Source organism: Balaenoptera ricei, chromosome X (assembly GCF_028023285.1).
Source record: "Balaenoptera ricei isolate mBalRic1 chromosome X, mBalRic1.hap2, whole genome shotgun sequence".
Classification (NCBI taxonomy): domain Eukaryota; kingdom Metazoa; phylum Chordata; class Mammalia; order Artiodactyla; family Balaenopteridae; genus Balaenoptera; species Balaenoptera ricei.
This window is the reverse complement of record NC_082660.1, coordinates 132,390,318-132,411,911: the sequence shown is the minus strand read 5'-3', so window position 1 is coordinate 132,411,911 and position 21,594 is coordinate 132,390,318. Positions and strand designations below refer to the sequence as shown.

The window sequence follows — 21,594 nt, the reverse complement described above, 5'->3', positions numbered from 1 at the left end:
TCTAACAAGTCCAAAGAGACACTGGTTACCCAGTGGTTCCTTCCCTGAATCAACTCCTCGAAGCAGGGTGTTCTGCATCTAGTGAACTGCCTCAACCAAGGAAATCCCCAGCTAGGCCTCCGGGCCCGTGGCTCTTCAAAAGCCTGCAGTGTTACCCGAGGAACTGGGCTTTAGTTGCAGTCGGAACGCAAGCCGACATTCTCCTGGAGGCAGGGTGACTTCAGACAGGGGGTCCCAGATGGAATACGAAGCCGAGTGTTTTTCTCAGTGCAGCTCAGACTAGGGCAATGAGTCAGACTTGCACGGCATGTTGGACCTGCTAGAACGGTGTTCGTGGACCTGTGGGAGTGCTGGGGAAATCAAGCTGTCCCAAGAAAGATTGCAGTCTGTTGCTCTACACTCGGCATACACAGAGTGGCTCCGAAGGGCTACAGGCCTGGATGTGGCTTAGCAGGCCCATGGGGGCCTGAGGGTACTCAGTGTTCTTGCAGGGAATAGGGTGCCCACGCGAGGCTCCTAGATGTCCTGCAAAGCGTACTGACGTTAAAATAATGCAGAGCAACGGCTACGGCCTCCTGGAAACTGCTGCACGCCTCCGCTTCTGCATGGCAATTCAGGGCCTTACCTCGAGACAACTGCTCACGCTGAGTGTCCCGTTAGCGACACAGCATGGTAGGATGCTGACTTTCTCCTCGAGCAGAGTGACTTCAGGTACGAGGTCCTCGAAGAATCCTAAGCAGAGTGTTTTCTCATGGCAGCTCAGACGGGGGCCATGACGAACACTTCCATGGCACGTCGCACTGGCTAGAAATGTGGTCCTGAGGCTGTTCCAGTGCTCTGGAAATGTAGCTCTCCTTAAGGAACGAGCAGTGTGTTGCCCATCACTCGGCATACACAGAGGGCCTCCGAGGGACCGACCTTTGGGCCTCGATGTTGCTCAGCAGGCCCACAGGGGTCTGGAGGTACTCACTGATCTTGGAGGGAAAATGATGCACACCCGAGGGGCCTAGGAGTCCTGAAAAGGGTACTTCCTTTAAAATAAAGCAGAACAGGGGCTTCCCTGGTGGCGCAGTGGTTGAGAATCCGCCTGCCAATGCAGGGTACACGGGTTCGAGCCCTGGTCTGGGAAGATCCCACATGCCGCGGAGCAACTAGGCCCATGAGCCACAACTACTGAGCCTGCGCGTCTGGAGCCTGTGCTCCGCAACAGGAGAGGCCGCGATGGTGAGAGGCCCGCGCACTGCGATGAAGAGTGGCCCCCGCTTGCCGCAACTAGAGAAAGCCCTCGCACAGAAACGAAGACCCAACACAGCCATAAATAAATAAATAAAAATTAAAAAAAAAAAAGAATCCCTGCTCCTTGAAAAAAAAAATAGAAAAAAAAATAATAAAGTGAAAAAAAATAAAAATAAACACCCTGCGTTTGACTGATAATCAAGTACAGATATCCAGGAGGCAGCTGGAAATGCAGAAGTGCAAGATCCCAAAGGCCCCTCAAACTCAAAATGCCCAGAACTAAGCACATGATGTTTCTGTCTCCAAACTACATCTTCCTATCTCAGTGGCTAGCACTCCATCCGTCCAGTGACAAAAGCTGGAAACCTACAAGTCATCCTTGACATTCCCTTTTCCACTAGGCTTAATCCAATCTCCATGTTTACTTCTTAAATCCATCTTGAATCTGTCCGCCTCTCTCCAATTCTACCAGCAACTTCTCTGGGCCACTGGAATAGACGCAGGGGTCTCTTTGCATCTACTTCTGCTCCCTTACAGTCTGCCCACCGCACAGCAGTCCAGGTCATCTTCTACAGAAGTAAATCTGATGCTACCATCCCTCTGCTTAAACCATTTCCAAAGCTTTTCATTGCTCAACTCTAAAAACCTAAATCCTTAACGGGGTCTACAAGGCCTAGGTCATCTGGCCACTACCCAACTCTCCTGCTCACCCCTTGCTGTTCTCCCAACCCCCAACCCAGCCACACCATCACTTTTTCATGCTCCCTTTGGTCCCAGCTCCTCTCCTGTGCTGTTCTCTCAGCTTACTGTCTCCGACCCAGTCCACGCCAAGCATCTAGGGAACTGCTATTCATTCTTCAGACCATGGGTCAAGCATCATTTTCTCAGGACAATTTCCCAGGCTCCTCAAACGACTGCCCTCCTGTGCCGCTCCCAGGCAACACTTAGCATAGCCTGTTGTTACACCCTGGTGTGATTATCTGATTCATGTCTGTCAGTCCCACCGGAACCTAAAGCTTCATGAGGGCGACACCGTGTCTGTTGTGCGTGCCACTCTATCCCAGTGCCTGGCATGGTGCTTGGCACACAGCAGGCTCTCAAATAGTGAATAAAGAATGAAAGGTCGGGTCTGGCGCTATAGAGTTGGAAAGCAACTGACAAGTGAGAAAGAAGAGGGTAAGGACAGGGGAAATAGACATTTAGGGGGTGGGAAGGAGAAATGAACTGCAATAAAGGCAAAAGGACGCATGGAGAAAAGGACAAAGAAAGCGGCAGTAAGCAGCAATACTGACTGATCACTGCAGAGAAGGTAAAGAGCTGAGAGTCTACCAAGGTCTACAGAACTGAGCAGCCAGAGAGGAGCTTTAACAGGGCGCATAAGCCAGGCCATGAGAGGTGACGGAGTTAACAGTCCGGAAGCAGAAGCAGCGTGTGTGCACTCATTTTTTAATGTTACCAGGTGTGATAGGTCAGATTTCTGAAGCTCATAGTTTACAGAAAGAGTCATGAAAATCAATCTGTGAATACAGTGTTTTAGAGTATTTTTAGTTAAAAATTTTTTTTTTGCTCAAAGCATGAAACCTTTGTGTCCTCAGAAGTGTAATGTAGTGGTTTGGGGGAAATGGAGATGGAATAGGGAGAGGATAACCTTCATATTCTTTGTCTCTTTTCCACCTCTTTCCATGAGCCCCTTAGTATCTCCATTTCTTCTCTCAGAGGCACCACTGCCCTCCCAGTGCCTCACTTTTTTTTTGAATAATATTTTCTTTCCCACTTTTTTCCTTATCTGTTTTTCTCCCATTTTGTTTCAGGCCTTCTTCTATTTTTTTGTAAACATAATTTAATGTTACTTCCATTCCATATTTAGCTTGTATATTTGTATATCTAATGAATGGTAGATTTTTGGTTGAATAATAATACATTTATGTAAACTTGGCATTTTATATTCAGCTCCTCTTAGCCTTAAAGCAATCCGAAAAAGTAGATACTGTATGTCTGTTTTATAGATGAGGAACTGAGTCTGAGAGAGAATAAGTAACTTGTGAAAGACCACATAGGTAATATATATATCAAAATTCACGCTTTTTTTCCACAACATCACATTCCACTCTTAGAAGAAAAAAAAAAAAAAAGAGGCTGAGGGCTTCCCTGGTGGCGCAGTGGTTAAGAACCGCCTGCCAGTGCAGGGGACACGGGTGAGAGCCCTGGTACGGGAAGATCCCATATGCTGCAGAGCAACTAAGCCCGTGCACCACAACTACCGAGCCTGCGCTCTAGAGCCCGTGAGCCACAACTACTGAGCCCACGTGCCACAACCAGTGAAGCCCGTGCACCTAGAGCTCGTGCTCCGCAACAAGACAAGCTACCGCAATGAGAAGCCTGCGCACCGCAACGAAGAGTAGCCCCCGCTCGCCGCAACTAGAGAAAGCCCGCGTGCAGCAACAAAGACCCAACACAGACGAAACATAAATAATAAATAAATTAAAAAAAAAAAAGTCTAGCAAGGAAGGGGAAGAAAGAGGATGGTATTGTAGTATCAGGGTAGCAGGGATGCAAGAAGGTGTTTTAAAATAAAGAGACTTGAGCAGGTCTGCGGGCTGGGGAGCCAATGAAAATGACACACGTTAAGACACAGAGTAACCGGTGGGGCACTAGGGCTCCAGAGGGACTCGAAGCAGAAAGGCTCGCTTTGTAAAAGAAGACATCTAGTTCCTTCCTCTGAGATGGCAGAGGAGGAGGAAAGGAATTTATGGGAGCTCAGCGAGGATGACTTTTAACTTTGCAACAAAGCAAGAGATGAGGTCTGCAAAGGAGCTCAGAGGGGTCTGTCACTGGTGTGGTGGGGAATGTGATGAGAAGTCGATCTGAGATGGAGAGAATTGCCAAAGCAGCCACGAGCCCCTTTCTGAGGTCTGAAAACCCGAACTTGTAGTGGAGCTAAATCATCACTTAAATCCACTGTGTGACTTTCAACAGGAGGGCTCAGTAGCGCACAGCCTCTCGAGCTTGGTGACTGGCAAATTGGGAATGGATGGCAACAAGGGGCAAGGGGACCTGGGGTATCAGCAGGGACTGTTTTAACCTGAAGATCTCTGTCGTTTTGCAGCAGCAAAATAAAAGAGACGATTTAAGACTGAAATTTAAAAGAAAACCTAGAGTACAGATCCTACGTTCCCACTGACACTCCTACTTACAGACACTCTAGGATGTTTTATTATTATAGTCTTTTTAGCATTATTTCACCTCTTTTAAAATGAAAAAAGGTGTTAACTCCATTAGACGGAAGGAACTAAAAAAGGACAACGTTGAAAAGTTTCCAACGTATTTTTTTGAAAAGAAAAATACTATAGGAACCCTTTTTGTTCATGCTTGTGATGAAGTGGAAGGCAATACAGGTCTGCCACTCGTGTCAGATGCCAGCTCTTGGGTGGTACGGTACCTCGCACCTGCCCAATGCTCATTTCAGAACCAGATATTTGAGAGGCAGAAACGAGGGCCATCCATCCACCTTGATTCTCCAAGTCCTGTCTCCGCGCTGGTAAATCATCAAAAAAGCAAAGTCAACAGACCCCATCATGCTAGTCACTCCCAGAAATACCTTTACCCAGTAAAAGTTAACATGTGTTCTGTCCTTAAAGAGAGTCTTGAATGGTATTCAAGAATCTTTAGGTAATCCTCTGCCTAAAGAATGAAAGCACTACGGTCCTACCTCTTAGAGGAAACCCTAATGACAAATTTCTCCTTGAATTTAATCCAGGAAGAACGTACTGTTTCCGACTGTCAGATAATGCAAAGTGTACACACGACACGCTGCTCATCCCACCAGCAGTGCTAAGGGTTATCATCTGCTCATATGTGCATCTCCGGAACTCCATCCTATTTTTAAAGAGGGGTTTGTGGAATGACCGGGAGTGAGACCTAGGAACTTTCAGATGGTATCTACCACTGATGGGGAGGGGGGAAAGGATTTCTTCAGCTTGCGGGGTAGATCCACAGGTGTTTATGTTATTCTTTACAAACTTTCTATGTTAAATATTTCAAAACAATTTTTTAAAAAGTGGGGGTGTGAATGGCAGAGATGGGTGGGGATGAATATGTATGAGTTCTAGTGGAGAAAACAGCCAGGGCAGAGAAGCGGAGGGCCGGTTTAGGGAACAGTGAGTAGGCCACCTGTGCCAGCATGCGGGGTGTACAGAGGAGAGAGGTGGGGAGGCGACTCAGGGCTGAGCTGCAGAGGACCAAGAACACTGAGGAATCTGAAATGAGGGAGGAAAGGAGCCACTGAGAGTTTCCAAGTGGGGGGCAGGGAGAATGTCTGTAAGAATGTCTGTGGGAGCCAGAGAGAACGCAGTGGGGAGAAGACGCCGGCAGGGATGGGACAATGAAGACTGCAGAGGAGAACGGAGGAGGGGGGAGGAGGTGACTCCACGGTGACTAGAAGAAGAGTAGCACCATCTAGAGAAGCAAGAACACCCAAAGAAGGAAGTGGCAGGGAGAAAAAGCAGGAGAGTTTTGGCTCGGCCGTGCACCTGGGATGCCAGGTGGAAAGTCAAGGGATCCCCAGCAGGTAGTGAGAAAGGAGAAGCTGGGGCCCGAAGAAAGGTCGGTGCTAGAAAACCAGGACCGGGCTGGGGGGATTAGGGAAGGGGCCGGGTGGCGGCTGCTTTGCCCGGCAGCTGCCGTCAGATGGGCTGAGTGCGTGGGCAAGAGCTCGGCAGGCTCTAAGGAGCTTTGCTGACACACAATGCTAACTGGAGAGAAGCGAGTGCAGCCGGGAAGTGGAGGAAGCCGTGGGGAGAATGAATAGAGAGAAGTGTGCTGAGGGCCCGGGAGCTGGAGAAGCTTCCACCAGGGAGTGGAAGGGGGAGTGAAAGCAGGAGCAAGAGGGGGACCGTCTCCACAGCCTCTGTTCTCGCCGGGGCTCCCAGCGACCTCCCCATGGCCACCCTCCGGGGCCTCTGTTCCTTCTTTATCTCACTGACCCTTGCAACATTTCACTCCCTTGTCCACTGCCTTCCTTCTAGAGATTTCGCTCTTCTCCCCACTTCCACCAAAGCCTTGTCTTACAAGCCTGCCCTCTGCTCTGACTGCGGCTTCTTCCCCTCCCCGCCCCGGAGAGCCGGGCCCCCTGTGGCTCCCTCCGCAGCCGCATCTCTGTTGGCCGTTTGGTCCCCTCAGGTAACCCTGTGGCTAGACCCGGGTGTTACGGACACCCGTACGCTCATCACTTCAGCAGCTTCAGACTCGTGTTTCCAATGGCTCCTGAGCCATTTCCACTTCGCACTCACGCAGCTGTAAGTCTGCACATTCAGACTTGTCCCCCGGGGGCTCAGCTCCAACCCACTCCTTCTCCTGTGATGTCTATTCCCACGAATGGGAGCGGCTGCAACCACTCAAGCCCAGAACCACAGGGGTGATCACTGCTGACTCCCAACTCCAAATGCCACCCAGATCCTCCTGCCTGGCTCACGGCTGTTCCCTCCTTTCTACTGCAACGTGGGCTTGATTAGGACCTGCTCGCCTGGAAAACAGAGATAACTTCCTGGATGGTCTCCCCGCCTCCAGTCTCCCCCTCCCCCAATCTGTCACACACGCTGCGACCCGACTTCCCTTCCTGAAACGCATGTGTCGTTCCCCACGTGACACGCACACTGCTGAATGGTGACTGATGACATGCTAGAGGCTGGCTAGGCTTCCAGCTTCGTCTGCTCCCTTCCCCTCCACACTCCTGTTCCAGCACACGCCTCCGCCCCTGCCGCAGTACACAGGCCCCTCCATAGCACTGGACCCGCAACGTGCAAAAGCGCCCTATAGAGCCTCCTCCCTCTCTCCCTCCTGTCCGGGAAATGGTCCCCCTTCTTCGAGACTTGGTTCGAACATCACCTCGTCTACAAGGCATTCTGTGACTCAGCATATAGCTAACCCGCCTCTCCCTTGTAACCTCATGGCACGATGCACCCGCCGTGGGCTCTGCCACACGACACCACACCTGCTCGTCTCCGTGTCGCGCACCCGGCACCGTGGCAGACTCACCCGGGTGCTCAGTGAGTGTCTCTGGGATAAGGATACGGCCGCATGAATGAACAAAGGGTTAATCTGTCTTCCTCACCCACCACAGCGCCTGAGCCCGAAGTATTCCTGCGAGGGAAACTGGAAGCGGTCTTGCCCCTGGGGAGTCCACAGATGACAGAGTATTACAGGCCTAAATAGCCCTACTGGAGTCACGAGATCGAACGCAAGCCAAACCCCTCAAGGTCAAAAGGCGGCTATGGGATTTCTCAAAGCCAAACGCAACGGTGGTGTTCGGGACCACCAGGTCTCGCCACTAGTGAAGGCCAGAGAGCGTGACAAATAAATACGGCTGAATTCCTTCCCTGCCAGGCGCCACGCTCCATCCTCGGCCTCACGGCTTGGCTGCGAACAGACACAAAGCATCCCCGGCCTCGGACGGACGGGAACGAGGCAAAGCAGTGAAATATACAAAATAGGAGGCAGTGGCAAGTGCTCAGGAGAAACAAATAAACACGAAAGGGGGAGAGGAGGAGGGGGAGGGGTTTGGGACCTTTAGAGCCCGTGGGCAGGGGAGGTTTCCCAGCGGTAAGTGTGAACATGGGGACACGAACACAGAGAAGGAGTGAGGCCTTCGGCGGAAGCTGGCGAAGCCTCCAGGGAGGACGTGATTTTTGAGGTGGGTTCTGAGGGACGAGAGGGCATCCAGGCACAGTGAAAACAGCCCAGAAGGGCCTCAGGTGCTGGGAAGAGGGCCGGGGCTTTGTGCAGCTGGACAACAGCACGGGGAGAAGCGGTGTGAGTCGAGGCAAGGGAAGTCAGAAGGATTTTTCTGCCACACGAAGGAAAGTGGATTTTACGCTGCGGGCAATGCGGATCCAACAAGAGTTTTCAGACTGCGAAGTATGCTGCTCAGAGTGGAGGGGGCAGACCCCAAAGGACGCCCAGGGGAAGAAGGCCGCGTGACAGTCCAAAGACCACGGTGCGTCTACTGCCCGGGACATCGGGGGCAGGCAACCTGCCCTTGACACCTGACGAAACAGGACAGCTGACTCCCGAGGCAGGCCGTGCTCCCACTGCAGTGTTTACATACCTGAACCACACAGGTGTCCGCTTCAAAAGGCCAGTGAGATGGCGGCTCTTTGTCAAACACATGAGAGACATTCACATTTTGCAGCAGAATCCACAATTAATGTTCTTATTTAGGACTTTGAGATACACTATAGTGACTATGTTTTGAGGCTTCTGCATAACCACCCAAAGGGCTTGCTTTATATGATGTTTTCTGCCATTAGCTGCTTGTTTTTAAACTTGGACTAAACGATGTGGCCACTCGGTCAAAATATTTATGTAAAACTTGGTGGAAGAAGAAAAAGATTAGCAGTCAGTGTCAAATGGGCATTTTATTCACCCACTCCGCGCTAATCCCTGGCCTCTGGAGTGCCGTATGAAAACGAAATAAATAAAGCTGACCAAGTGCTCGCCCAATTACAAAAGTAATGTATGCTCACGCCAAGTGGGAGGAGGAAAACAAAAGCATACATAATTCCACCGTCCAACTATCGCAAGTACTAAACCTTTTGGTGTATTTCTTTCTGGTCTCTTTTCGACAGATAGTTTTTGTTTGGTTTCCACAGTTGAGATCACAGAACAGACACAATCTTGTCACGGCACCGCAGTTTAAATAATTTCCCCAGTTCATCACCAGTGACAGCACGAAATGGAACCGGGCATGTGTGGCTGGTCAACAACTTGCTCTAATTCGATTTTTGACGATTCTCGCATATATTAGCATAAAATCTCTCAGTGTGTCCCAATTTGACACTTGGAAGCTGTACAGAATGAGTCTCACTTTGGCTGGCCATATTATATTGTACAGTACAGTAGAGTATAATATAATATTATATAATGTTATATTATACTTTTGTTAGTTCAGTCTACAGGTATGTTAACTTTTTAACCAATCCCATCCAACTACTGGATCAAATAAGCTTGAGCCCCTGTAAAGACAGACCTCTTCCATCCTTCACCAATACAACTGGTTTTTATGAAGTAAATGTTATCTACACTAAATTTTACATTAGCAGTTTCACTCCAATATCTTAGCCGATTAAGACTACTTCAAACCCCTTCCCCTTCCCTTTAACCCCCTTCCAAGTTAAAGGCTTGATACCAGTTACACAGTCTGTCAATAATACTCCCAACGGGTTTCTTTCTTTCCTGGGTACGTAATCATCTGTTCAAATGATAAATTCTACAATTGTTGCCAACTGTTGCCAATGGTTGACATCCAGCTCACTGTTCTGTTAATTTCCAGAATCTTCTTTCACATTCTGGAAAACTAAAACATTTGTTCAGCTCCAGTCTTGCTTAGAAGCCTGAAGAGAGTCACATAAATAAAATGCCCAATCTCAGGACCATGGGGGTCTAGGAACACTACAGAAGTGGGCTCCCACAGCTAAGGCAATAAAAGTAATAAACAGCATTTTTCAGAATTTGGACACAAAGATGAACATAATTTTTTAAAAATCAAAAGGTGCAAACTAATCTAGATTAGAACTGTCCTGAAGAAATTCTGAGGCAAAAGCAGTAAAACAAAAGCTAGATTCCCCCAACACTCTCAACATCTCCTGCGTTTAAGCTGATGTTGGGCTCCTCTTCCACGTGCCCCGGACCTATTTATCCCTCCTCGGTCCAGCCCATCAAAATACAGCTGCCCCTTCAGGCTGGCCTGGGCAACGGCAACCCACCACATCCACCACAGGCCCTTCTGGGACAGCCTCAGCAGCTGTTCATTCATTCTTTCCCTTCTGGAGCATCTCGTCTCCATCACATTGTTCCATCAATGGAACATTCCTTGAAATACCATGGCAAACATCTTATGGCCGTGGAATGAAAAGGTAGAGTAGCACTAAGCCACACCATAGTCATCCTAGTTCTAAACTGCTACCTGGTGTTCTGTAATTGAACACTTGGAAAGTTCTAGAGCAGTGGGCCTTAACAAGGGATTCACATCAGATTCACACAGATCAGCATCCTCATCTGTGGTGTTTTAAAAAATGACCGCTGTGCCTGGACCACAAGCCTGAACACTCGGATGCAGTACATCATGGCATCTGTAGTGGCTGCTAAGCGCCGCAAGTGGTTCTCATCGGTGCTTCTGGTAAAGAACCACTGTTCTACACCTAACTAACTTCTCCAAACTAGCAAATGGGTACAGTTACAAAACTCCCCTCCCCAGATCATCAAGGACAAAACTTATTTTAATTCACTCTATTCCTACATATACAGGTGTTAGTGTGAAATGAGCTTTGCATAAGCCAAAAATTAAGAGTTGAGAAGCAAATATACCCCCATGTTAATCTGATCCACAGTCAATCTTGCAAGGCAGAAGAGAAACAGTTTAGCATTATCTTTAACAGTTAGGGTCATCTTTATGGTCTTAGATTCTACTTACCATTTCCAAACTTCTTAAATAAAGACGATAATTTGTGATGTAAACTCTTCCCTTAATGGGGCCATTGAAAGGACATATGTAAATAACTTCTTTGTCTATTAAGATAAAAAAAGTACCCTAAAATAATGGAAATATATACCAAGATACACAACAAATGGCACTAATTTAATATAAACTATTCGGCTAAGAATAACTACAATTTGAAAAAAAGGTCACTGAAAAGGCCTAAAGCAAGCACTGGCAATGCTTCTACATTACCATGCTAGGTCGAATGGGGCTGCCACTACCTAGGGACAAGGTGATAACAGCTGGAGAGCAGAAGTGAAAGAGGGTACTGACGCTGCTCCCCTCAGGTGGTTGTCAAGGTAACTCGTGAACTGCAGACTTCAACCAGAGGATGGCAATTCATGTAGGACAGTCTCACGGACTCACCACCAGATCGGCTTTGAGGTCTGCCAAACCTCTAATCACACAAAACATCATGATGTTTTTAATAAATGAACGTCAGCAGTAGAAATGTTTAGATAGTCTATTCTTTCTCTTTTAATAGGCCAGAGAAGAGTGGAGCTAGATTCATTTCACATATTAAGTAAGATGAAACAGATGGCCAAGAAATTAGTACATCTTTGGTAGAATCAAACAAAAGGAGAAACTAAATCAGGAGAGTTGAGTTGTTATAATAAAATATATCTTTGTCTTATCTTTCAAGGATGTCCTTGAATGAGTTAATGGCATTTGTTTATTTGTTTATTTATCTATTTATTTATTCATAGTAATTTTGAAATCCCTTTCTCCTCAGGTGCTAAATGAAGAATACCCAGTAAGGCTACTTCATGCTCATTCAGTCAGTTACTACCTCAGTGAAGGTTCTGGCACTGATACAGAGCACCAAAACTTTATATATGAAGACCATCAAAAGTAAGCTATCCTCTTTTTTCTTATCCAGAAATTGGGATGGACACACGCCACCAGTTTCCTTTTCAAGACTAGGATCACGTGTGCAAGTCCGTGGACATGGAATAGTTTCTCATGGTGCATGGCTAACTCATTCACACAGGTACCACGTCTATGACCTTAATCTGATTAGCACCATGCTTTCGGCCATTTAAGCTAAACAACCCAGATCTTAGTCAATAAAACGAAAGGTTCTCTGAAACGATGGTAACTGTATCATCACCAAATGGGAATCTGAGAGGGGGGCGTCGACTCTAATAAAAAATGTGAATGCCCACAACATGAGCACTTCGCTTAGAAGCTGTCAGGTGCTTCTGGATTCTTAAGCCAGAACGATCTAGTCTTTCCAAAGTAGATACCTTCCTCGTAATATGAATTTATAATGAAGAAAGGAAGTCAACAATCAGAATGTTACATCAACATAACTAACTTCGGCTATCTGGCAAATGAAAGGTATTTTAAACCACTGTGGTCTCCTATATTTCAAAGAAGAGAATACTTGGACTTTAAGCCTCCAAGTTGAGGCATTTTAAAGCATACGTCATAGACTGGAAAACCTTAATACCATTTTGTTCTTATCACCTCAAACCATAAGAGCTTATAGCTCCAATAAGAGACTTTCGAGAGATAATCCACATTTTTTTTCCAAAATAATTCTGTCTTTGGTACAGAGAAGAAAAATATCACTATCCTGGAGAGCATGAAGCTCTTGAGAGAACTCTTTGATCAAGAAATGTAACTTCTAAAGAGTCAGTGGGATTGAAGCCACTTGATCCTGCTGGACCTCTCATCAATGTACAAAAATCCTAACTTCACAGGCTCCTTACCAGTGATGCGGGTTTCTCCTGGAAGTCGAGGAAGAGCCTCACCGATATCCCGATTAACTCCATCCCTAGAAGTCTGGAAACAAAATGGTGCCATCAGGAGTAATGACATTACATTTGCACAGGATTTTAAGCAACCAAACAGAAATATCGTTTTCAAAGAAAAAAATTAGAGAAATAGTGACCATTATAGAAAATTGGCACAGAAAATCAAAACGACTAAAAAATACAACTTAGCATTCAACATTCATTAGCTGTGTTAACTTTCAGTCTGTAAATAACATTAGCACGTTTTTCAATGATATTAATTAAACACCCCTTCAAGCACTTTACAGTTAACAGTGTTCAGGAAAGTGATAAAAAGTAAATATTAAGTGTATTCTATAGATACACATATACTGTGGCAGCTTTTTTTTTTCATATTAAATATTTAGTCCTATTTTGTTGAGAGAAGGAATGAAAACTTGATTTCAATGGGGCCTTAACTGAGCAACAGTAATTACAGCATCTTCTCACGACACCAGAAAATAACAGTCACTACACACTGGGTTTCCTATTTTATTAAGATCTTTCTTCATGTAGGTGACAAGATAAGAGGACGGGGTGGCCTGTCATTGAACTTTTGAGCCAACAGGGGCCTTGGGAACCATCTACACACAAATTCTTCGTGTGACTTTACTACGTCTCTAGGCCTCCTGGCTTTACAGGTATCCCCATGCATGGTCCTCATTCAATCACCGCAGCCGCTCTGCCAGGCAGGCAAAGTATTAGCCACTAAAAGTGAAGGTGAGTTCTGAGAGGCTCACTTGCCATGTGACTTGGATGCCTGGGAAAGGGGTCTTTCAATCTATTCAGCTGCCCCAGCAGCTCAGTGGCAGGCACATCACTAACAGCTGTTTGGGCAAAAGGTTTTCTCATTGCTGTTCTTCATTCATTTTTTTCTAGTTGTTTTCCAAAGTCACGCTGCAATTCTTTCATGTACGAAGCTAGTAATCCTTGCCTCAAAGGAGTTTCGTGAATATTAAGTGAAACAAACTGCACAAGCACACTTCAGAGAATTACCAAGGGCTATGCAAATGTAAAGTATTCTGAAACAAGAGAAATGCGGCTTGTGTATTTAGGTGAGGGATAAGCTGTCAAAGAGGGGGGGCTCTGCTGGATTTTTCATGGTTTTAGTCTTTTTATTCAGGTACAAAATGAAAATTCCTAGCTAATTTTCAATATGTTTTAGTGCTTGTAAGCTAAGCATTTCATAAATCGGAGGGTAAGGCAAACTGTTCCCAGCCAGGAATGCCTTCTTCAATGAGGAGCAAAAACCACACGTTTTATATAAACGATAAGACTGGAAAGAAATTATCATCCTCCTTCAACACTGCCTCAAACTAAAAACAAGTATAATGAGCAAATTTAATATTCATACAGCCTTTAAATACCACAGCTCTGGGTCAGGAGAAGAAAGCGTAATTCAGCCACAACATAAGGGAAACAAATGTCTGATTAACACAGGAAAACATGGGATTAACAGAAGATGTACTTTCACAGTAGAGTAACGTTACACAAGGACTTACAATTACCTTCTTGAAGTTACTCTTGTGTTTAGAACTGATCCTTGTACCATAATAATACTAAAATACAATAAAGACTTTTATAATTTGGGGATGAAAAGGTCCTTACAAACATGACACCAAAAGCAGAAAATGTAAGAAAAGACTGATGATGTGGTTACATAAAAATTTAAAACTCTGTATTTCAAACTCCAAACACCATAAATAAAAGGCTAACAGTAAACTAGGAAAAAGTCTTATACGTTATTATATGTATTATAAAGAATAATATATATTATAAAGAGTTGATCGTCATAATTTATAAAGAACGCTTATAAATCAACAGAAAAGGATCCCCCAAACACCCCAAAACACAAATAGGCAAAGGACACAGACAGCCACTTCACAAAAGAATTACAAATGGACAAGAAACACACCTTTAAAAAAAAACCAAAAAAAAAAGGTACCCTTGTTAGTACTCAAGGAAATACAAATTAAAAGACACTAGTTGGCTCCCTTCTGATTGCTTGGGTATCTCTCTACACTGCTTGTGGATGTGTAAATGAACCTCTCTGGTGGATAGTCGGTAATCTGTATCAGAAGCCTTAAAGGGCCATGAATAAAGCTTATTTAAAATTCCTTCTTTCCAATAGTTGTTCCAATATCTCCCTCTAATTACGCAATTTCTCCTTGACACCTGGAACCATTTTCTGTTAATGTTGTATTTGTTTTGGTCCTATAACTCTTTTATCCTCATAATTAGAAAATAACACCAATATTTAGGAAGGTGTTAACAGCCTGTTCAGCGGGCCCTGGCTTCCAATCTCTCCTTCAGAAAGCTTTCAGGGGCAAGAGATTGCCTAGTATCTTAAATGAAACACTGGAAGTAGTTCACAAGTCAGAGGTTCTCAAAAATGAAGTTATGTGAAAGGATTTACAAACAAAACTCACTGAACACACATAAGGTAATCAGTCTTTTACTGAACAAGGTGGGTTAATAAAACCACATGTATCACAGAATTTACATTATGTGAATAAATAATGAAATTAATAATTCAAGAAACCCAGAATGAGCACCTAATATTCAAATACGAAAGGAGAAATGAGAGAAAGAGGTACAGATAAATCTGAAAACTCAACTTACCCTCTTAATAGACTCATTCTCCAAGGAGTGTGAATTATATTTAGAAGTCGGTGCAGAGGCCATACTGGAAACTCTACCAAGAAAGACAACATTCAATATCAATGGAATTGTATGCAATTTCAAACATATTGCAATTGAGAACAAACAGGAGTACGCTTGACAGGCCCTATTTCCCTCGTAGTCTCCGGTGGGAATGAGACACACGAAGGATCAACCACAACACAGCTCATGGGAAAGAGCTCCGATGAAGGTGCAGGGAACCGTGGAGGAACAGAGAAGGGGGAGCTCAGCAGAAGACACCACACATGTTCCCGGAATTTTTATTCCTAGCCTTCAAACTGTCATGGGAGAAAACTTAATGTTTACTAATTGTGCAACAGGCTTCAAATTTCCACATTTCTTAATTTTTAAAGACAGTTAAGAGGCAGCCAGGCAGAGTGATAAAAAGGGGAGACTGCTGAACTCACACTTCTTTCCCCTTTAATAATTCTGTTTTCTCTAAATTAAGGCAAGTTAAAGTGGCATGGATTTGATGGAAATCAAAGTAGTAAGATTTGATTTAATCAGCATTTTCTAGGGAAAGTATATACTTCACTTAAATAAGGCATATTCATCACAATTCAGACATAAATGAAACCATCATATTCAGAATACATACAATACCTTGGTAACCCAGGGGTTTATTTAGACTTTTGAAGATGATAGCAACAACAGGAAACTAAGTAGTGCTTTGGTTAGTTTATTTATCAAAGTTAATGACACAGAGAGATACATATGAAGTCACTGGTGGTTAAACCATATCCAATTCAGCAAGGTGATTGTGGATATTTATAGGATCTTTTTTGCCAGGCTCATTAAAAGACCAACCACTCACTAACAAAATCTGGCATGGAGAACATTACCACCCCTTGGCACAAAACCTAGTGATTTGATAGCTGTGCACTGCTGCTCAATGTCCTTAAGTAAGGCCTGAGAGGTGACAAAAGATGCAGATGAGGGTACCCATCAGGACAAAGAGGCAGCAAGATGGCCAGGTGAGAACAATCTTACAAGATTAGCACCGCCAGGCTTCCTCCACCAGAGCTCAGCTCTCCAAGGGCAAGGCTGGGGGTCCATTTGGGTCACGGCAATCTCCTGGCACACGATGACACTCATAACTACTTGATGAACGAATGACTGATTATGTGCAAAACACACACTATTGTGAAACATGATGATGCTCTGAGCTTGTGTATCAGTTCACCAAATCCCAGAACACCGGAACTAGGAAACTACTGCAGACGCTTCAACATGAACACTTAGGGCAAAATAAAATACTTCTTTATAGAAAGGAATACTAAACTTAAAGGACCTGAAACTATTAAGAGGTAGCACGACCTAAAATTAGAAATAACTTTTTAAAAAAGATTAATGAATAACTCTCGAATGAATTAAATGCAGACAAAATAGTTCAGACAATATAGCCTTGAAAAACCTCTCTAATTGTAAATTCAAATCCAGTCAAAATAACCCATTATTCTCTGAGACAGCAGAACGGATGAGATGGACTGGATAGAGCAAGTCAGATGTTTCTGCCCTGAAATTATTCTACTGACTAAACAATATTATATATTTGGGGGATTTTCATCAGGAACGGATATAAAATTACTTTTAGTAATCAGATGCTATAATATTTAAAATGTTTTTATCATATAAGTCAATGTCTTCAAACACATGTTAAATTATTACTGTCAGGTCAACGTAAGACATTTCAAATGCTGGGTTACGTAATCAACTCGGTCTTCACGGTCCTGTTTATAAACCATAAAAGAAAGATGAGTCTTCCTGTTTTCATCAATCCTCATTTAAAAACTTCAATTTAAAATGAACTAAATAGGGACTTCCCTGGTGGTCCAGTGGCTAGGACTCCGTGCTCCCAATACAGGCGGCCTGGGTTCAATCCCTGGTCAGGGAACTAGAGCCCGCATGCCACAACTAAGAGTTCACATGCTGCAATTAAAGATCCCGCACACTGCAACTAAGACCTGGCGCAGCCAAATAAATAAATATTTTAAAAAAATAAATAACATGAACTAAATATAACAGAGGGAAGTCCTCCTTTTCCCCTTATTTTTAACTATCTGATTGAGCTATAACTCACATACTATATAACACACCCCTTTCAAGTGAACAATTGAACAGTTTTAAGTATATGCAGAATTGCACAACCATCACCACAATCGGTTTTAGAACATTTTCATCACTTCCCCCGAAAAACCCCATACCCATTAGTAGTCACTTATCACTCCCCATTCCCCCAGCCCCTATCACATATTTGCTTTCTATCTCTATAGATTTGACCATTCTGGACATTTCATATAAACAGAATCAAATAATATGCAGTCTTTATGTCTAAAGCCCTCATTTTTAGAGTTACCCTAGAAAACGCTACTATTAAAAGCTGGATTGAGTACAAAGCTGAGAAATCCAAGGGTCTGGGTAACATGGGTTAGTTCCATGATGAGGTTTGCTTTCAAATGTCATCAGTGAGCCTCTCTTTGTTGAAAGGTTGCAACAGACCCTTGAAATGTACAGGAGCTGGAGCAGCCTGACACTGAACAGCACAGGTACTGAGCCGACTCCATTCAAATCCCGACTGTGCAATTCACTATTTGACCTTGGGTAGATTATTTCACTTCTCTGGGCTTCAGTTGCTATTATCTCTATCTTACTACAGGATAGTTGGGCAAAATGAAGTAATACACATGAAGGGCTTAGAACAGTACATGATATATTTGCTAACAAATTATTAGCGTCCTTTTCAACAATGAAAGGATAATAACTGAATGCTGACGCCACAACCAATTCTTCTACAAATTAGGTCTGACCCTAGAAATACTAGGAAGAAAGTTAACTACCACAGGGATAGTGCGTGGCCAGTGGTGATCTAGCTATAAAGCTTCTCTTGAAAAAGTACATGGAGGGACTTCCTTGGTGGCACAGTGGTTAAGAATCCGCCTGCCAATGCAAGGGGACAGGGGTTCGATCCCTGGTCCGGGAAGATCCCACATACTGCGGAGCAACTAAGCCCATGCGCCACAGCTACTGAAGTCTGTGCTTCAAGAGCCCACGAGCCACAACTACTGAGCCCGTGTGCCACAACTACTGAAGCCCACACACCTAGAGCCCGTGCTCTGCAACAAGAGAAGCCACCGCAATGAGAAATCTGCACACCACAATAGAGTAGCCCCCGCTCGCCACAACTAGAGAAAGCCCGCGCGCAGCAACAAAGACCCAGCGCAGCCAAAAATAAATAAATAAATAAATAAATAAATAAATAAATAAATAAATAAATTTATATTAAAAAAAAAAAGTACATGGAAATACTGTCTCATTTGGACCCTGGGAAGCAGTGCAGAGCTGTGGAAAATGTACTAGACGGGTGAGTGCAGGCCCTGAGCTGTCTCTAATATCCATATCTTCATCTATAAAATATCTCTGTTGGTCTAAATGGGGTTCAATAATAATTAGAAGCTATAGTAAAGTTTACAAAAGTCAGCTACCCTTTTGGTTATAGTGTATTTTGCCCCAAACCCCTAAAGATCAAGCTTCAATCCTTTTAATTTTAAAAAACATTGAATTTGGGCTACCTTGGCTTTAAGTGAAAATTGAAACTTAATTCCCTATATATATGCTAATTTCAGGAATCTAACCAAAGGTAGACTTCTACGTTTTTTGATCCTGAAAAAAACTTTTGCGATGATTTAAGCCCAGTCTTCTCCTATTACAGAGAAGATGACAGGAAAGCCTAGAGAGGGCAGGACAAGACCCCAGCGTGAGTCAGTGGCAGGACCAGCTCTAGCTGACGTCTCCTAACACGGCAGTATCCTTTCCACCCAGGGAAAAGTGTGTCCAAGTGATCTCTATTTTTCAAGAAACCAGGTTGGATGAGACTGGTCCCAGTCTCAGTAGAGAAGGAGTTTTAGAGTAAGAAACATAGTTAGGAAAACTCATCTAGGCAAGCAATCTCTGAGACCTCCCCCCCCCAACCCCTTCAAATAAAGCTACATAAAGGTGGCATTATTTAAAAAATCAAATTTTAAAGTCACAACATGGCCTCAATTGTGTCTCTCTTTAAATTCAAGCCAACTAACCTCAATGGTCTCACGGTATCTCCCTCTCTGTCCCTCCGTGTGTCCCTTCACCTCTCTTCCCCCTCTCCCTCTGTCTTCTGTCTCCCTCCTCTCTTTCTCTCTCTGCCCCTCTCTCTCCCTCTGTCTCCTTTCCCTACCACTTACCACCTTTCAGATAATCTGTTGCTACTGTCCACCCCACACACCAGAATACAAGCTCCCACCAGAATACAAGCCCCTACCAGAACACAAGCTCCCACCAGAATACAAGCTCCCACCAGAATACAAGCTCCCACCAGAATACAAGCCCCTACCAGAATACGAGCCCCCAGCAGATGAGGATTCTGGTCTGTTTTACTTAATGCTGCAAGTTACAGCACCTGGTACAGTGCCTGGCACCCAGTAGGTACTTAATAGGTATTCATTAAATGAATGAATGAACTGGGCTTTAATAAAGACTCGGCCAAAAAACTTAACTGTTGTTTGCCCGGTATTTCACTTAAGCCAGAAATTTATGCAAGCTTAAAAAAAGGGTAAAACCAATCCTTGGCTAATCAAGGTGCTCAAGGCACCATGGCTCTGCGCAGCAGGATGGCATTAACTTCTGGCGCCTTGAAGCACCATAAGGAACTTGCACCAAAAAGAACCTACCATCCTGCACTACAGACTTTACAATGGAAGAGATATTTCAAATTAAGGTACAAAGACCTCTTCCCCCAAGCCCTTCTTCCAGACTAAGAAACTGATCCCCTCTCCACTGCATATGAAAAATAGGATTTCACAAAACACCTGCGGCAGACGTAACTATAAACGCTCTCAAATAAATAAGGACCATTTTTACCCTTACTGGAAACATCTAAAAGCAGTAGAATTAGAAAATAAATTTGACCTCCACCTCATTGGGCCTTTGCAAGCAAAATCTAAACTCCAAGGGGAGCTCAGTTGCCATGGTCACCGATTTGCAATCGATGGCCCTTGATTAGGGGTTTTCCCGCACTTTCCGTGTACAAACAGTGACGAAAGGCACACAGGCCTTCCTCTTTGGATTTTACGCGCTGTGCTTTCTTACTCTGTGTTGCTGTTTAAATGAAGTTTACAGGTGATCTCTCTCTGGAGGCTCCCTTGAGAGCTGTGGGAACCTACCCAGTCTGCAAACCAACTTCAAAAGGCTGCCAGCGAGCAAGAAGTCCTGCACAAGCAGCCTCTGAGTCCAGAATTCCAAGTCTTTCGAAGGGAGCTTTCTTTACTTGGAAGTCTGTTTTGAAAAAAATGCCAAATACTCAGGGCAGAGCTGCTCAGTTCTCCCAGACCCAATGCTCCCCTTGTTATAAAACAAGGTTGTGCAAAGCCCCTTTGGCTAGCCTGCAGTGAAAGTCAGGGATATTATCAAACCAACCACAATTTTAAAAATCATCAATATAATGCCTGCGCTCCAGGATAAAGGAGAAATATAATAAAAGGACAGTGATTTATAATAACGTATTTTTCAATACAAACTACACTAAAAACAAAAACACCCCCGTTTCCAATTTGGCCTCTAGGGGGAGTTTCGCCCCCAGTGAGAACCACTCGCAAAGAGAGTTCTGTTCTGCACCTGAAGGCCCAGAAACACAGGATTTACAAGACTAACTTGTGCTGACTTTTGCATTAAAGTTGCTCTGACTGTAGGCCACCTCGGAGGCAAGAAATGAAAAAGATGTGTTAAGATGCGCTCAACCAAACCACCCCGCACCAAAGAGAAATGTTCACGCCCCAGCCATTTAGAGACCAGGAACAATCAATTCAACCTCTATACTTGCTCATCCCACATGAAGACAAACAATGAACTGCAAAAGTAGGAGTTTATTTCATCTTTATACATTTTGCTTTGAACAAGGGTTGCAAACTTTTTCTGTGAAGGGCCAGAGAGTAACTATTTTAGGCCTTGTGGCAGCTACAGGCAATACGGAAATACAGGGGTGTGGCTGTATTCCAGCACGACTTTATTTACAAAAACGGGCTGCCACCCTCTGCCTTAAACTATCAAAAAAAAGTTATTTCCAAGTGAAATTTCTTCAGCCAAAGTAAATAATAATGTCCTTTTTTAAAATCTTTTATATTGTTTTATTAGTACTTCTACCAGCAGTCTGTGTGCACTTTTTTTTTTAACATCTTTATTGGAGTATAATTGCTTTACATTGTTGTTAGTTTCTGCTGTATAACAAAGTGAATCAGCTATACGTATACATATATCCCCATATCTCTTCCCTCTTGCGTCTCCCTCCCTCCCACCCTCCCTATCTGACCCCTCTAGGTGGTCACAAAGCACCAAGCT

General features: G+C 44.3%; 1 protein-coding gene across 4 annotated transcripts in view; it reads right to left on the bottom strand.

Annotated features, from left to right (window-relative positions):
• The window catches only part of MTM1 (myotubularin 1), a 96,207-nt gene that overhangs the window by 58,229 nt on the left and 16,384 nt on the right, over positions 1-21,594 (bottom strand). For all 4 annotated transcript variants that reach the window (XM_059910995.1, XM_059910996.1, XM_059910992.1 and 1 more), the window contains exons 2-4: positions 15,169-15,241; positions 12,484-12,556; positions 10,703-10,797 (exon numbers count right to left, since the gene is read on the bottom strand). In XM_059910995.1, coding sequence (XP_059766978.1) covers positions 10,703-10,797; positions 12,484-12,556; positions 15,169-15,231 — 231 coding nt within the window. In that variant the 5' untranslated portion in view covers positions 15,232-15,241. The remainder of the gene's footprint in view (positions 1-10,702; positions 10,798-12,483; positions 12,557-15,168; positions 15,242-21,594) is intronic.